The sequence below is a fragment of the Harpia harpyja genome, chromosome 2 (assembly GCF_026419915.1).
Source record: "Harpia harpyja isolate bHarHar1 chromosome 2, bHarHar1 primary haplotype, whole genome shotgun sequence".
In the NCBI taxonomy this organism is placed as follows: domain Eukaryota; kingdom Metazoa; phylum Chordata; class Aves; order Accipitriformes; family Accipitridae; genus Harpia; species Harpia harpyja.
This window is the reverse complement of record NC_068941.1, coordinates 25,634,934-25,653,117: the sequence shown is the minus strand read 5'-3', so window position 1 is coordinate 25,653,117 and position 18,184 is coordinate 25,634,934. Positions and strand designations below refer to the sequence as shown.

General features: G+C 47.5%; 1 protein-coding gene across 12 annotated transcripts in view; it reads right to left on the bottom strand.

Annotated features, from left to right (window-relative positions):
- Positions 1–10,181: 10,181 nt before the first annotated feature.
- Positions 10,182–18,184, bottom strand: part of SEC31A (SEC31 homolog A, COPII coat complex component) — a 46,013-nt gene continuing 38,010 nt past the window's right edge. For 10 of the 12 annotated variants that reach the window (XM_052773288.1, XM_052773302.1, XM_052773363.1 and 7 more), the window contains 5 exons: positions 17,807–17,865; positions 15,363–15,635; positions 14,843–14,962; positions 11,849–11,920; positions 10,182–10,935 (listed from right to left, as the gene is read on the bottom strand). In XM_052773288.1, coding sequence (XP_052629248.1) covers positions 10,756–10,935; positions 11,849–11,920; positions 14,843–14,962; positions 15,363–15,635; positions 17,807–17,865 — 704 coding nt within the window. In that variant the 3' untranslated portion in view covers positions 10,182–10,755. Of the gene's footprint in view, positions 10,936–11,848; positions 11,921–14,842; positions 14,963–15,362; positions 15,636–17,806; positions 17,866–18,184 lie in introns of those variants that run through there. The other 2 variants (XM_052773383.1, XM_052773390.1) reach the window with 1 other exon arrangement.

Here is an 18,184-nt window from a genome sequence, read left to right as displayed (position 1 = left end):
CCGGCGGGGGACGAGCGGGGGGACGGGCGGCCGCCGGCCCTGCATAGCGACAGCCAATGGCGGCCGCGGACCGCCCCGCCCCGCCCCGCCTCCGACACCGGCACCGGCACCGCCGAGGGGCCGCCTCTCGGGGCGCCCCAACGGCTGCGCCGTCGCTCGCGACGGTGGCCCCGACGCGCGCCCGCGCGCGGGGCTCTCCGCCGCCGCGGTCCCGGTCCCGGTCCCGGTCCCGGTCCCGGGGAGAGCAGGGGTGCTGGCGACCGCACTTGGCGGTCGAGAGGTACGGGCCCCCGTCCGCCCTGCCCGCGCCTTTTTAAGCGGCTGCCCTTGAAGAACGGCGGGCACCTCTCCTGCCGGCTGCCTCAGAGTGTGAGGAGGCAAACGCTCCCGGAGAGAGTTGGCTTTCAAAGACGTTTAGTTTTGGAAGCCCGTGAAACCGGAGTAAAAGATGCCACTGGTGCTAGGGCGGAGCACATACTCAAGAGCTAGTTCATAAAGTTTATCTGACTGGGAGGAACGAGGTGGGCATTGAAAACCAAAAAAAAGACAGCAGGCTTTTCATCAGCAGCGCATACCCGAATGAGGAGCGTGCCACGCTCTTCGGTTACTCCGTCCCACCACGGATGGAGTGTTCTTCTAGTGTTCAGGTGCGGTTTCCTGGGGATGCTCTTCCCCCCATGCTGCCACGGCCTGCCGCTGCAAGCCGCTGCGGGAGAGGAAGGACCCTGCATTACTCAGGATGCCAGGGTGGGGTTTGTTAACGGCGACTTCACCCGTGTCAGAAGGATGACCCAGATATGCGGAGGAGCGGCAGGCAGAAAGTAGTTCACTGTTACTAGTGAGGCGCTTCACCTGCTGCGGAGCAGGGAACATCTTGCACAAGCAGCATAGGGAGGGTTTAAGTCATTAGGTGGGAACCAGACCCTAAGTCCGGATAAAACATTTGCCCGCGATGCATTTTGTTTAGTTTTGAAAGTTTCTGGAAGGACAGGAGGGAAGGAGAGAGTGGCACAGGCATGTCGGCAGCCCTCCACCCTGGCTGGGGCCGGCTCCTCCACGATTTATAGCCTGTGATATCTTTCCATCGCTGCACCAGAACCGCAGAAGGCGGTGACTTAACTTCCATGGTGCTTTACTGCTCTGACTTCCTCTGGGTGCCCAAGGTCAACTGTTAGGCTAAGTTCAAGTGTACCTACTACTGACTTAATATATGATACTCGCTTCGCTTTTAGGACTCTGCCATATGATGGTGGGGGTAGGCAGGCAGGAGGAAGGACTCCATCCTTTAACAACTTTTCCATCTCTCAGTGAGAGCAGAAAGAAGCCCCTGCTCCTTACACACAAGCTCCTCCCCAGCTGCTGCTGGGCACACTATGCTGTGGATGACCCTTGGGCTTACAGGGGCAAACTGCACAGCCCAAGCTCACCTCTGTACACCACAGCTCATGCAGGTACACTGCCCTGAGTGTGTAATGGAGGAAGGTCAGAGCTTGGAGCGAGTGAAACAGGAGTGCTACCAGGCAGCCAGGAAATATGGAGACTGGGGAGCACATCTCTTTGGAAAGGCAGGATGAAAGCATTCATCCTGACCTGGCTTCTGCAGGCTATTAAAGCATGGCTCGGAATAGATGTTAGTCTTGTACGCTCACACAGATACAAGTGGCGTTGAAACCTAGCAGCTGCCTTCCACAAACATCCTGCCACCTTGGCAAGAGGCAAACACACATGGAAACTGCTTTACAGATTTCCAGCTAATCTGAGTTACTGATGAATGCATCCGTGAAGGCTCCCTCTGCCACCAGCGTGCATTAGTGCGATGTTACCTTTGCACGCAATACTGCAAGTTTCATATCCTACTTTTATCTCCAGTTCATAGCAGTTTGTTTACACAGTAGCCAACGCAGCAGGGAAAGCAGGTGAACAAAGATGATGTGACAAATGCTTTGTTGTGGCTGGATGTCCTCTGGGTGCAGGGAGTGCTAATGCTTAAGGTGACACTGTCGGGTATTTTCTGTGAAGAAAAAGGCCTCATGCCCCTGTCCTAACAAAGCCAGTCACATGCAGAGAAAGCTTGCCAAGTGCACCAGCAAAACTGGAAGGGGGACATCATGCTGTCCCCAGCCCACCTGGGACCAGAGGAGTCCCTGCTGCTCATGGAGTTGCTGGTCCTGGTGGAGGAGCAGATGAAGCCCAAGCCAGCCCAAAGTCACCCCTTTGTGAGCATCATGGCACAGTGTCATTCCTCATGAGTGGAGCCCATCACTGTTCCCCTGAGCCCAGAAATCACTGCTCAGGCAGCAGCGCTTCGTGACAACATCAGGATTTGTCCCAGAATCACTGCAGTGGCTGTGGGCAGCAGCAGATTTTGGGACGTGATGCTGTGAAAACATATCCTCTCTTTGAAAAAGCTACCTGGCTACATAGATCATTATGTCAGGACAACATGCCACAGAGAGAGATCTGGACTGCTGGGCTAAGGTCTTGCTAGTACCCAGAGATGCAAAGAAAAGACTTTGCAAATCTGACTCCTGTTTCCCTTGGTAAAAAAAAATAATATTGGAAAACATTCAGTGAGCCAGAATTGCCTAGCGAAGAAACTGGAGGAGCTGCAACCAAAACATCAACAAATGCAAAACGAAATTTCCTCAGTAAACACTCCAGGGTTCATATTTTTAAAAGTGAAGGATGTGCAAGTCTGAAAAAAAATGCCCGAGTGTAGTTTAGAGATCTGGAAACTGCTTGGTTTTGTCTGCTGCCCTTCACGGTGAAGGTGTAGTGACTGCAGACACACTGGAAGTGAGAACTCAAGGCAGTCTTTGGACAGAAAAGTTACAGCCTTCTTCCTTCTCTGCACTTCTCTGCCTTTGCTAGCCATCCCAGCTGGACTTTCCGCTGTCATGTGTGTCCGTCTGCCTACTGAGTTTGGCCTTGTCTGCTGCAATAATGCCTTTTCTGTGCAGGTGAAAGAGGCACCTGACATGTAGCATTGGTCCGGGTGACCCCCACGTAGCCCTCGGTGCTATCTTATGAGCTAACTAACTTCACATGAGTCTCACTCTGTTGTCTGTCTCAGCACAGCTGTTGCCTAAATCTCACTGATGTGCAAGAGGACTGGACTACAGGCTCAAATCTGCTTGCAGGCAGCATCCAAGTGTGTGATTCCCCCTGGGACAGAGCATGCCTTTCTGAACCTGGCTGAAATGCTGCACCAGGTTGCTTAACACATAGGCTTCAAGTATTGCTTCAGTGCACCCTGCAAGTGAACGCACATCCTCTTGCAGCCTCACCAGTGAGAGAGGGAGGGCTCATCCATCATCTGCACTGAGGTGAGAAATGCTGCCCATGACATGAATCTGTGAATATTTCACTGGCAAATTCCTATGCTGATGGGGACAGGCATCTCTGTGCCACAAAGACACTTCTGTCTTGCTGGGAGGAGGGAGATTACAGGTTACTCTCTGCCAACATAACTTTGTGTCAAATAACCAATGCAAGAACAAAGGACAAAGACCTAAATCTTGTGGAGCTTCCTATTTCAGCTGAAAACATTTTGGACTTGCAGGGATCCAGTGCTGCTGCTGGAGTTAGGTACTGCCCCACAGGGAAGGTGTGCTGCAGAGGGTAGCACAGCAGGACCCACTTAAACCTGCAACTGGCCCCTGCCTGTTGTGCTGTGCTCTGCACGGCAATGCGTTGGCAGGCGGCAGCGGCTGTCAGGGTGATGGCTATCCCAGCAAAAAGCCTCCTGCCAAATAACATGAGACCTAGAGGCTCTTTGCCTTACTGAGGTGAGTTAGGCTGGGCTGGTACTCTCAAGCTGAAGCTGCAAAGGGCTCAAAGGCTTTGCAATGTCTTAGAGTTTTACAATTTTTTATTATCACAAAGGGTTAAGAAACATAGCAAAAACTGAGCTCTAACATTGCATAGCTCCAGAATTTCCCAGTCCTTCCTTAGTTATTTGACCTGAAAGCGCTACCCCTTTCGGTCTTCAGAAAGCCGTGCAAAGGAGTTCAGTGGGAGGCTCTTGCCAGAGTTTGGGAGTGGTGTGGCAGGGGGAGGCAGGCAGACACCAGCTCACCTCCACCCCAGGTGGCTCCTCGCACAGCACTGGCCTCCACTCCTGATGGGTGATTGCTAGGGACATGGGCCTGGACCCAGGGAAAAGCGGCTTTATGAGTGATACTGGTACAAAGCATGTTAGTCTGCTGTGCTAACTACACCTCCTGAGGCAAGTGAATCAGCAGAGAGTATATAATTAAACCCAAGATTGTTTTTTTATATATTTTAAACATTCTTCTAGACTTCTCCACCTGGAAGAAAGAAAGAGGGCAGTGAGGATGAAAGGTAGTGAATGGTTCATGAGAACACAGTATCATTTTAATGCTAGTGCTGCCTGCTACCATCACATTTCAGTGCAGAGCTATTTAAAATGTTGTCAAGAGTGGCCTTTTTTTTTTCTTTTCTCTTGCCATGAAAAATGAAGTAATGACCCCAAAGCATGGTTCAAATGAAGACCTTACATGGTAAAGAATGAAACAAAGCCTAAAACATCAGAGGGACAAGAAATAAGTGCTCAATGTTTATATATTGAAGTGCTTCTTGTGTACCTGGCAAAGAAGTTGAGCAACAGGTTCCCAAGAAGTCTCCCTTGTGCTGTTCAGGCAGGCACAGACTTACCGGTGAGGTCAGCTGCAGTTGCCTTTTTAGGGTGCTCCTTAATAAATCCTTTTAATTAGACTCTCTTCTGGCTAACTTGAAGCTCTAAAGCTCATAGGAGTTTTAATTGGTTTAGCCTCTTTTGAGTGAGGGTTGCCTTAAATGTATCCATACATCCTGCCTGGCCATTTGGTGATGTATCTGTCTGATCTGCAGGACCAGCAGAGGAAACATGGGAATGACCAACTCAGCAGCGAGTCAAGGCTGGTAGATTAGCCTGAGCTTCCCCATTTAAAACTGGACACGATGAAACTGGTCCTGGTATCAGTACATTATTACACTCCTCAGTACGCTCTGACAGTGGCCTTGGCTCTTGTTCAGGGCTGAGCGACTCAGCTCAGCACCAGGCACCCTAGCGGGACACTCAGCATCCCCTGCAGGGGAGGCAGAATCAGTCGGTGGCAGACATTTGGCCATAAAAGCCTGTTTTTCCCTTTAGCTTTGAGCCGTGCCTGGCTCCATACATGCTGCCCTGTTTTTGCAATGGATGCTTAGCGCAGCTTAGAACAGTGAAGCCTTATGGGTGTGGAGCCACATGGGTTCATAGATATGGTGGGGGGTACAAGGGAGGGAAATATCTGACCCGAGGACTCCTTTTTTTCCCCTCTCAGGCATAACAGTCTCCAGCCAGGCTAACGACATGGTGGGGTTTGTCTTGCAGAAGCAAAGGACCAGCATGGTGGTGAGTGTGAGGACAAAGCTGAGGGGAGCCTGCAGGACTCTGGGGAGTGGTACCACTGCTCTGCATGCTGTCTCTGCCATGCTTCCCAAAACATGCCCCCTCCCCTCCATCGTTTTGGGGAGAAACAGCTGTGGCAGCAAGACCGCCCTCCCTTCTCTCTCAGTAGTCCAGTCAGTCTAGCATATGCTCCCTTCTGGGCAGAGAAAACATGGTTACTAAACAGTAAACCCACATTCCCAATCTGTATGTCAGGGAACTATGTTACCCGAAAGGCACAACACAGAACAAATCTGATGTAAACACTACACAGGCTAGAAATGCTGCAGTGATTAAAAGACAATCTCCAACATTCATGTCTAATGCTGACCTTGAACTCTGGCCAGCAAAACCAAGGTAAATCCATTACAAAGCTTTACAGGCAGAAAAAGGTTTTCACTCAAGTACTTACACGTTCTGCCCAGTCAGCCTGCTCTCAGTACTGCCCCTGTTACATCCACACCTATTTGCCTCGGCAGCAGGAAGAACTGCATTAACGCTGCCCTTTCCCACAAACTCTCCTACTGGTGCTTTTCCCTGGGTGGCAATAGCTGAAGTAGCAAGATACCTCCTTGTGTCAGCTGCCATTGGACAACACCCACGCTGCCACAGATTACATCTTTGAATTTCCTTCCATCCTTTTTCTTATAATTCTGCAGCCTTGGGGGCCACAAAGAGGAGTAGCTTGGCTGGTGTTAATGCCATGGTATAAATCTGTTCTCACTGAGATCAAAATTAGGCTATTTGGGGCCAAATTCTTTACCAGTGTAAATTGGCAGGGCTTCATTGCCTTCTGTAAACGAAGATGGCCATTTGCATTTATAACATCAGATGGGTGGCTAATTGTTTGGCATTGCTTGAAGATATGAACAGACGGCAGCATAACTGATTAACTATTATTATTAATCTCAGCTGCTTGCAGGAGAGTAGTAGCAGGTTTTCGCATCCACTCCTATTAGGTACTTGGGCAGTGCAGTTTTCCAGGCCTGAACTCCTGAGGACGGCCGAAGCAGAGGACAGCTTTTCTTTCAGCAAGGAGAGTGAGATTACTCTGTTGCTGACGTACAGTGTCCAGTGCAGTGGTGCAACATCACAGTACCCAAAGATACTGTCACCTCAAAAAAACCCAGTGTTTCTCTCTGATCCGGTAGTCTCATTTTTGACCAATTCAATTTCCAGACCAAGCTTACTTGTGGCCAGCTCATACCACATTTGTTCTGATGCTAACACTGCTCTTCAGTTCCAGTCAACCTGATTCCCTTGTGCTCTTCACTGGGTGAACAAGCGAACATTCCTGTTAAACTCTTCAGTCCCCAACATCTGCATGCCTCGCTGAATCCCTTCTCACTTGGCATCATCTTTTACATGGATGGAAGTCTCACGAAGGCTTGTGCAATGCCATTAAACGTTCCTTGGCTTTTACAAAGCCACATCATACTGAGGAGCTGTTCCCAGCTAATCCTTTCAGGTCCTGCTGCCCTCTTATTCGCAACTTATGAGCTTCCAATTTACAGCAATGCTTTTGCCCACAACCCTGCACATTGCACCTACTGGAGTGCATCCTGCTTCTGCCACTGCTGTCAGTCTCCCCAGTTATTACTGCCAGAAATAGACAGCTTCACAATCTGCATGTCCTTCACAAGTGCTGCTTGCCACCGCTCCTGCTTCTTGTCCAGGCATACTCCCAAAAATGCTCAGTGAGAGCATATGCAAGACCAGCTTCTGAATTCCCTTTCTAGCCTTCTCACAGCACCTCCCATCTGCCAGCTTGGTCCTGAATTACTGAGATTCTCTTTTGCTTTCCTTTCCTTGCTGAACAGTGTATCACAGAAGCATCAGGCCAGCCCAGCACACCTGCTTTTCACCCTACTGAGTTTTTTTTTTAATTCCCATTTACCTTTGAATGTGTTCTTTCTTTTAAAATTTGTTCTTTCCCACCTTGAATCAAGACACAAGGGTCTGTGTTTCTCTGGCCAGACCGTGCCCAGTTTGCTCTGAGGGAGGCATTAATATTGAAGTTCAGTGCAGCAGTCCTTTCCACATGTGCAGAGATCCTGGGGTACTAATCTGTTAGAATTCTCCTTTTGCCGCAGATGGCAACACTTCTGCTTCTGTGCAACCCCTTTCCTCCTTCCTTCCCAGTTATTGGGGCCCCAGCATTTCATTCCAAGCTTGCAGAAAGCAGTCCCAGGGGAGGAAAGGTGGAGTACACTGAGCTGTTACCATTCTTATCTGTGTCAGGTGATGCTGCGAAATTTTTACTGGATAATGTGGTCCCAGCAATCAGGAGTGGGGCTGGTGACCTGAATGTTTTTCCCACCAAGGTAGACTGCCATTTCCTTATTAGCAGTGTTTTGGGTTTTGGTAGCAGGGGAGGGGTTGCAGGGGTGGCTCCTGTGAGAAGCTGCTAGAAGCTTCTCCGGCTCCAAGTCGGACCCGCCTCTGGCCCAGGCCGAGCCCATCAGTGACAGTGGTAGCGCCTCTGGGAGAACACATTTAAGAAGGGAAACCTGCAGTGGGGAGTGGGGTGTGAGATAAACACCTATGTGGACACCAAGGTCAGTGAAGAAGGAGGGGGAGGAGGTGCTGGAGGTGCTCCAGGTGCCAGAGCAGAGATTCCCCTGCAGCCCGTGGGGAAGACCATGGTGAGGCAGGCTGTCCCCCTGCAGCCCAGGGAGGTCCATGGGGGAGCAGATATCCACCTGCAGCCCGGGGAGGACCCCGCGCCGGAGCGGGTGGGTGCCCCCGAAAATGGCCGTGACTCCATGGGAAAGCCTGTGCTGAGCAGCCTGTGACTGAAGATCGGCCCGTGGAAAGGACCCACGCCTGGGAAGTTCATGAAGAACTGCAGCCCACAGAAAGGACTCACATTGGAGAAGTTCATGGAGAACTGTCTCCCGTGGGAGGGACCCCACACTGGAGCAGGGGAAGAGTGAGGAGTCCTCCCCCTGAGGACGAAGGAGCGGCAGAGACAAGGTGTGGGGAGCTGACCCCAACCCCCATTCCCCTGTTCTCCTGCACTGCTGGGGGGAGGAGGTGGAGAGAACCGAGGCAGGAAGGAGGGAGGGGTGGGGGGAAGGTGTTCTAAGGTTTGGTTTTACTTCTCGTTATCCTTGTTTTCATTTGATTTGCAGTAAATGATTTTGTTTTTTCCCCAAGTCAAGTCTGGTTTTTGCCTGTGACGATAATTGGCAAGTAATCCCTCCTTGTCCTTGTGTGGACCCACGAGCTTTTTATTGTATTTTCTCCTCCCCATCCCACCGCGGCAGGGAGGAGTGAGCGAGCAGCCTTGTGGTGCTTTGTTGCCGGCTGGGCTTAAACCACAACAACCAGTTTCTAGCAGCATTCACATACTTCACGTTTTTGATGTGATTCAGCCAATACCAGAGCCTGCTAGGCAAAGAGTTTTCATTAAGGGCATGGATAAATAAAGTAGGATAGGTACAAACCTTCTGATAGACAGAATACCATCTACTTATAACACTGCTTAGAAACCTATAACCTAGATGAAGGGGAAGAAAAATACTCCAACTGGTTTTTAAACTCCTGAAACAAAGCAACTTCAAATTGATGCTTTATGTTCACCAATTATAAAAGCTTCTGAAGTCAGAAAATGCTGGAAGGGAAATAAAATTAAGCTCAATTTTGTCAAGAGGAAGGGAACTGCTTTGTCTGACAAATCTGTAACTCATAATCAGTTTAAGTCATAGAAGTCAGCAATAATTTGCATTGTTATTTATAATACTTCTTGCAGTATGTATTGCCAAATCTACATTCCACAGTGTGCTGGTTTTGGTTGGGATAGAGTTAGTTGTCTTCACAGTAGCTGGTATGGGGCTGTGGTTTGGGTTGGTCCTGGAAACAGTGTTAACACAGGGATGTTTTCATTAGTGCTGAGCAGTGCTTACACAACCTCAAGGCCTTTTCTGCTCCTCACCCCACCCCACCAGCGAGTAGGCTGTGGGTGCACAAGAAGCTGGGAGGGGACACAGCTGGGACAGCTGACCCCAACTGACCCAAGGGATATTCCAGATCATATCATGGCATGCTCAGCATATAAAGCTGGGGGAAGAAGGAGGTGGGGGAACCTTTTGGAGTGATGGTGTTTGTTTTCCCAAGTAACCGTTACATGTGATGGAGCCCTGCTTTCCTGGAGATGGCTGAACACTTGCCTGCTGATGGGAAATGGTGAAAACTGCCTTTTTTTTTTTTTTTTTAAACCTGGACATTTCTTCCAACTGCTGTTCTTCCTAGGCATACTTGCTATTCATGGACACAGTTTCAAATTTTTAAAACTTAAAACCAACTCCAACTGTGCCACAGGAAAGGACAGCATGCTGTGAAACTCGCCTGACCCAACTTGCTAATGGCCAGCAGAAGCAAGCTTGCAGTTTCACAGCACAGCATGCCCTCGCAGTGGTAAGCAGTGCAGCAGAGGCAGCAGTCTCCAGGTTCAGGGGATTGCAAGAAACAACTTACACCTTGTTTACACACTAAATATCAGTGCCTCTGTATGGGTGGCTTAAACCACTCTGCATTACTGCCACACTTAGCTTTTAAAAATACAGAGATGTGTTCAGAATCCTTGCTAAACTTTTCCTTGAAATGTAAATCTCTCGCTATAAATGTTAAACAGAGCTTTTAGCGATGAGCATGGAGAAAAAAAATATCCTCACAACTAGGACACAACAGAAAGCCACCCCACTGTACTCCAGGTTCAAAACGTCTAAGTTGCACTTCATAAAGACACATTTTAATAAATTAATATTTATTGAAAATACCACATTAGCCTTTATTTTGCTCATTTGCCCCAGTGCAAATTTAAGCTATTTAACATGTAAATTGTAATAACAGAACTGCAAGCAGCTTCATAAAATAAAAGACCAAATACAGTTATAATACAATCAGACTCTTTAATCTGGTGGGTAAGGAACAGTGGGGTGGAAGGGAATAATCTGTTTTAGGGTCTGGTACACAACCTATGTTGTTGTTTTAACACATACATCTGTTATTAAAAGCCACTGTTCAGCAGTATAACATGCATCTAAAAATTGACAATATTGGGCATCATCCATTAAATATACTATTTGTAGACAAGAATCATTAGGGATAGGAAAAGGATTAAAATAAAAAGAAAAGCACCAGGGCTCCACAGCCCTCCTAGAATGAAGTATTTTGCAGGGAGAGTGTAATGCCATTTGTCAGCGCTCTACTGCCACGTGCCATAAGGACTAGCATTTGGTCCATTTCCTGCATATTTGCTGGAGAAATGCACTTCTTTGGAAAAGCAACCGTCAAGGCTTTGCAAATGCAGGGTTACTTCAAACACCCAGCTTATTGGCCTGGGTGAGGACAACTTTCAGAACGGGCATGAAAGCAGAGGTCTCGCTGAAGTTGCTGGTGCTGACTATGTGCGTGTGGATGTTCAGTCCCTCCTGATAGTTGTGTGTTTCAATGCTCTTCACAATGTTGTGCAAACCGCTAATGATGGTTGGAGAGAGCTGCAAGGAAGCCAGGCAAGTCAGGTAAGCAAAAAGAAAAAAAACCAGTACAATACACTAGTGCTACAAAAACAGAAATCCTGAGTGTAACATTTGGCCCCAGGAACGTACAGCAATTAGTTCCTTTCTTTAAAGGCAGACATCTTCAGAGCTGTGCCACATTGGGAACAGTCACTGGGAAGTCTAAAAGCAGACTTCAACAAGAACATACCTTCTCTGCAGTACTGCAAAGCGCTGCAAACCTTCACTACCAGCCCCTGGATGCAATTCCCTAGTGACAGACTAGCACATGAAAAACCTACTGAGCTTTTATGCCTTTGGGGTAAGGTTAATTGCTCAGCAAAGATGGCCTGACAACGACAGGATCATACCACTCTAATCCTAAGGCACTAAGAGATCTACCACAGACCTCCTGGAAGGCTTTGGAAAAATTACCAGATCTTCAAGAGTACTTGCACATCTGCCTTCCAGTGAAGTCAGTGAACCCCCAACATCTAAATCTTCTGCTTTTTTTTTGCTGCGTGTCTCACTTCACACTGAGAGTGGGGAACTTGCTGTGTTGGCTCATTCTGCTAGCACCTGGGGCCAGGGACCCTGCTGATGCATTCATTCATCCAGCACCTACTGCAAGGAGATCTGCTCTTTGGCTCAGCACAGTCCCTGCACAGCACAATAAAACTCATGACATGACCCCAAAACACTGTAGTCTGCACAGGCACTTGGGGCCAAGCACTCTACCTAGCTGCTTCTGGGAAATGCATGGAAACATACAATAAATTGATTTGAAGCACACTTCCAAAGAAGGAACAAGCACCTGCTACATATTGCAGCAGGGTCCACACCACTGATGAAGTTCTTGGCCATACCTGCAGTATATGATGGGGTGTAAGGGGAAACGTAAAACAGAACTTACTGTCTGTTCCCTAAGTTTGTCATATAGAAATTCCAGGCGTTTATTTGCATCATCTAGTTTCCTCTTGGTTTGCTGAAAGAGAAATAAATACATTAAAACACAGTGATTTAAAGAACACCATACTGATCTGATAGCATTGCGAAGAGGTCCATGCAGCACATGAAATTCCTTTCTCAATATTTTCCTAACACATCATTTGAATTCTTTGCTCTGTACTTTTCTCCCCTGATTTTGCTAGGAAAGACCACGTGATATGACTGTAGTTCTCTGCATGTAACCACTCTAGTTAGCTACAGAGAATGGTGAACTGTAAGGGTGCATCCCAAAAGCCACTGGTCATTTGTAAAACCCACTGGTATAACTGATATGGAAAGTAACATAATTCTGAGTTGCAGCATGAATTTTTTTCTATGGTTTGCTGGCAAAGACTAATGATAGCTAGATAAAGTTATTACTGGAATCAAGTATCCAGCAACATCAATGAGAGCTTAAGGGCTCATGCAGTCACTGAAGTCTAAGTATGTACAACTCAGTCATCATTTATGGCAAATCCTAATTATATTTTTCATTATGTGATTAGTAAAAACAGGCATTTGTAAGTTGTTACTGCCAACAGAAAAACTAGTAGCCTAACACAAACTGTCCTTACAGATTCTTTGTGCTTCCACAATTTTATAGAGAGTAAACCACCCATTGATGTGTCTGGAATTATTTTGCCACCAAAGGCTCTTAAAATAACTCCAGTATATTCCACCGGGAGTGCCACAGCAGCTGCTGGAGAAATGCATTTTTATCCACCTTTTTTTTTTTTTAAACAAACAGCTACAGAAATTGAAGATTTTAATCCAGAATAATAAAACAGTAATAAAGCATCAAGGTTACAATTACAGAAGCACAAAAAAGATGGTGGTCAACAGCAGTAGAAATGCTATCAGTGCACAAGAGTAATGAAACCTCCTCCTAAATCAGTATGCACATCAATCTATGTTCACTTAGGATAGTGCCATTTCCCCTGGCAAGTGGAAGATGTTTCCCTGGATTAAACAATTGCCCAGAGAGAAAAGAACAAAGCCTATGGGAATGCTCTAGCTCAGGGGTAAAGGCAGACTTGTGGCTGCCTGCTGTGCTAGAAATTAGGGAAAGCTGTTCGGATGGCAAAGGGCATAAAGGAGAACACAGCACATGGATCTCAGGCTATGTGTGGAAAACCCCTCAGCAGTAGTTATTTGTCAAGGAACTGAGACAAATAAGGAAAAAGTACCCCAAGAGGAACAGATAAGAAACTGGCTAATTCTTTTGGACTCGCTAACTCTCTCAGATACATGACTTCAGAACATTTGTTTCAAAACCTGTGAAAAGACATACATGCTATTTTCATTTTACAGATGGCCAACTAGGGCAAAGAGGAATAAATTGTGTTTAGTAAACAGCAAGACATCTCTCCATCCAAAGGAAATTAGGTGGAAGAAGTGCAAACTGGTTGTTCTCCTCACTCTTTGCTTCCTGTTCCCATTTCCCCCTTTGGAATGTAATAACAGAGTAGTGTCTGCATTTGTTCTGACAATAACTGATGACAATAACAGTCAGGGCAGTGTGTCTCAGCACTGCGTGCCGCAAACACTTGCTCTGCCTAAGAAAATCAGATAGACTTAACAAGAAGCAAGCAAAATGTGTTGGCAGAGCAGAAGAGCAATCCCTGGATGCAGACGTGAACCGAATGCTTTTGCCTTCTTTGTGTATCTGGGAGGAGCACTCAGAGGAAGAAAAGGTCAAAGGGTCCGTGCAGTATATGACTTCTATCCCTGCGCTCTACACAGCCTAACCTTTAAAGAAAGGATTTTGAGCCATCGAATGCTGCTGAACCTTATGAGGTCTGTCCAAAGAAAAGTCTATGGCCTCAGAAAGCTTCTGTAAAGGAGTACATGGGCAAGTCCACCCTGAAACTGCTGGGCTGAGACCCACAGGGGAAAGGAGTACGTACATGCAAATGTCAAGTCTAAACCACAGTGCCAGCTGAAATTGTACAGCGGACGTAAGAGAGAAGCGACACCGAATGGCCAATATACTCCCACAGCCATTGCCACAGAGCCCTCAGACAGCTCAGCTCCCAGTCACCGTAACAGGAACGTGAGGCTGTGCTGCTGACCAAGCACATTCAGTGCACAATGCCCTCTGCACACAACCAGCCTGTCTTTCATCATCCACCTTTCACATGTGGCAGGCATGAGCTGAACAGTCAGCATCTGGGCTTTGGGGTAGAGTGTTATTTACTGACCATTGGAAATAAATGAGAAGCTTTGAGACAGATGGCTCATTTACGAAGTACTGACTGCCACAGGAAATGTTTTTCCTATCCAGCTCCAGTGGTCATGTTAAAGCTCATAACCTCCCACTTCTCTGCTACCCATTGTTTCCTTTTGAAATGAGTTTGCTATCAGAAATCACAAATCACAGATCAAAATCCAAGGCATGTACTCGTGTATGTGAGCCTTGGCTCACACCTGGCATAATACCAGCTGCTTCCTGCTCTGAATTATAAGAAGCAGTTAAGCAAATGTGCAGGGCATGCCTCCATAGTGATCACCCTCTCAGGTGAAGGAAGGACAGCCCTTTCTGAAGGTTTTAGAATTTGTAACTTTATTTTTTTTAAACCATCAACATCAAAACCTCAACTGTAACCAATTCCAACCCTCCTCAGAACAGCAGAGGAGGCTGCAATGGGTTAATTCCCTGCCCATAAACAGCACCATCATGCACTGCCCATGCTGTGTGCTGTAAGGACCAGAGTCAAAGTGCTCAGGCAGCTGTGCTGTGCTCTGGCCCCAAATTGCCACATCCTATGTGCATTTGGCTTTTCTACACATTGATTGTGGCTGCTTAAAACAGCCTTTAGAAGGAAAAAGCCATCTCAGGAGAGGCTGTGATGGCTAGCTGTGCTGCAGGTACCAGCGCATTCACCCAAACGCAGAGGCTGGGAACACCACAAAGACCTACCGGATCAGAGGCAGACAGCAGGCACCTCTGGATAAGAGCTTCAAACGTAGTCTTCAGAATAAGGTGCTCCTCAGGGATGGGCTTCTTTGTAATCTTCTCTGTTGGCAGTGCCTGCACATGCTGAGAAACAAAGCAGGTGAGGCTTTTCCAGGTCACTGTGACCACATGTAATTTTCAACTAAACCAAGTGGCATTATTAACCAGGTTGGCACAACTCCTATTTCTTCCCTAGGGGTGTGTGGAGGTGACATTATCAGCATCTGCTGTTGCTCCCTCTGAATTGCTGTGAAGTTGCAGAAGGAAGCAGCTTGTTGGTCCACACAAACTAGAGCATTAACTGCAAAGAGGTAGTGTCTAGGCGGAGACTACAGTAGCAAAATGCCAGCATGGTGCAAAACTAGCAACTAAAAACTCTGCAGCACACTTTGGAGGTACTAGAAACGCCTGGCCAACAGGATCCCAGCCTGCAGGGCTCCGCTGATGTACAAACAAAAACCATGCAATGCTGGGGCTACCTTACCTGGATGGCATTGCCAATTGGGGCCCCAGGGGCCCCCTCTGTGCTGGGTTTGGAAACAGCAGGTGGCATGATGCATGGCCCCAGGGGCTGGGAAGCAGGTGGGTAGCCACCCTGTAGCACCAGCTGTCCTGCAGGGAGGTGCGGAGGCTGGAAGCTGGGTGCAACTGTGGGTGGTGCTGGAGCCGGAGGCTGCTGCATCTGAGACTGTGGATCTGCCAGCGGGTTCATGATGGGGGAGGTGATGGGAACTGGGGGCAGGAAGTTATCAGGGACCTGGGGAAAAAACAAACAGTGCATTTATGCTGCCATGGCTGCCGCAGGCAGAGCACAATATGCAGCTCCTACAGACTTCCCAACCCGCAGCAATTGAGAGCTCTGCCAAGCAGAGTGCTGAGCCCCCAGGATATAGAAATAATGGGTAGGCAATACAGCATTTCACTGTGGCTAAACAAACCTATTCCTCTGGCTGCAGCTGCACAGTAAGTGCCCTGGCGCAGTAATATCCTCCAGTGTTTCCAGTCCTGTGCACTCTGCCTGTCCTCCTGCCCGTGCAGGGCAGGAGCAGCCTGCCCAGCCTGCAGCTGGCCACAAGAGCTGATTACAGCCACCTCAAATCAGAGCCACTCTCCTTCTGCTAAGGGCACAAACCAGAGGTTTGGCAGACCAGCACTAACAACAGAAGAGTTGCACTAATGAAAACTAACACACGCCTACATCTATTCTTACTATTGGGTCATTATATTTAGATTTTTGTGTCTCACTTTCAAGGGTACATTTTTTTGTCCATGCAGTACATAGGTCACAGCTAGCAACACGCAACAATAAAGCTTCTGAAAGCCTTTCAAGCTTCCGGCAAACAGGTTTGTCCTAAGACAGATTATGAGCGCATTTTAGATTCATCCCTAAGCATCTGCCGGTCTTTACACAGGGGCATTTCGGAACCATTTGGTAGAGGGAAGAAACAACAAAATGAGCTACTGGCCTCTGCTATGCATCATACAGTAATCCAAACAAAAGAAAGAGCTCCCATGGGAAGACACACATTTCTTTGGGCGTGCATAGAGAAAAGGAAAGATTACAGAACCCTGAATGCTACCCTGAATGAATGATGCCAGAATTAAGCTAGTGGTTTGGGACAGCAAGAAAAATATTCCCAATGCAGCACCGAAGTCAGTTATAAAAGCAATGAATCACAACAATAAACTTTTGAGTGGTGGATAAGTTCTTCGGTAGAAAACAATTGCAAGTTATGCTGTGGCTTGAAATGCCAGATGGTTCTTCTATTTTACAACAGTCCATGTAGTGAATCATTTTATAATATCCTAAACCACCCCCTCATACAGTGGACATAAGGGAAACAAACATAGAAACATTTCTGACAGAGGTTTGTTAAATACCCAACAGGGAATGCAACAAACACAACTCCTCATTTAGAAGGGAGCCAACCCTCAAACCCTGGCTATAGCAGAAATTCTGGCTGTGACACACACACACACACAGCAGTAGCAAAAACCCTGTTTGCAGAAGACTGCTTCTTGAGCTCTCAGGTCCAGCAGTTATTCTCACTGACAACTTCCCTCCTTTTACTTAAGAGCCTGAAGCCCCAAAAGGCAGCATGCCAGCTGCTGTGCAACAAACATCCCAGCACTCATGAGCACACAAAGTATCCCCTATCCATCCCCCAAAAGCTTAATCTTGAACTGCAGAGACCAAAATCCAAAGGGTAAAGGAGACTTCTGCCTTAACCTTCACCCAGACCTTATCTTGCCTGGTCCAACTTTTTTTTTTCCTCCCCGTGCTTTACACACTCCAGACTAACTCTTGCTTCCCAAATGCACCAGGATCAGCGAGCAGCAGATGACACTGACTGCTGTGGAGATATGCAAGACTACAGCAGCACCAAGGGATGAAAAGGCTCACTCTGTGCCAAGTGTCCCCAGTTATTCTGTCCTGCTGCAATCTAAAACCATTTTACAAAACTACATTGTCTCCATCACAAAAATTGTCTTACTCTTAGCAGATCTCTCAGGGTCAGACCCTTCATCAGGATAAATTGCTTTCAGCTCCAGCAAAGTCAGTAATCTATAACAATTTGCATGGCCTCATCATTTCGCCTAAGTATCATCTCCTGCAAAACTCATCAGCTCTACTGCAGATGAAAATAGTCTGAGGTATTTTCTTCCCTCAAACCACGATCAATGTTGTTATTAACAACCACAACTTTAGCAAAAAGCCACTGTCTCTTTAGAGGCTTAAATGTTTTGAGAGAGATAATGCATACTGGAGAGGCATAAAGGCCATTTCTGCTCATGAGGTGCAGCTTTTGTTTGCTGCTAACCCTTCTTTTTCCTTCTCCTGCCAATACGTTTCCCAGGAGCAGCTTAAGTTACTACTTTTCAAGTGGTCAGCACTCAATTGTGTTGAGACAGGATTTCCTAGATTACCTTCTTCTTCTTGGCAGCTCTGTTCAGGGCGGGAGGGTCATTCCAGCCATTCTGAGGCCCTGTAACAGAAAGAAAACAGAGACCTTAAGTACCTCAGAGGAGGGTAGTGATGCTTTCTTGAGCTCAGCTGGGCTATCTTCCTGCCACAGCTCTGCTGGCAGGGGCTTGGCAGAGCCTGTCCTCACCTGCCTGCTCCTCTGCCCTTCACTGGGGGCCGGAACAGCTCCTGCGCTAGCCAGAGCATCCCAACACCCCAACCATCAGATCCTTTGGGCTCTGCGCCCACTGCACAGGTTTGGCATCTTGACCAACTGTTCTCAAGTTTGACAGAAGTTGATTCCTTTTTTTTTTTTTTAATAATTAACTTTTTCTTCTCTT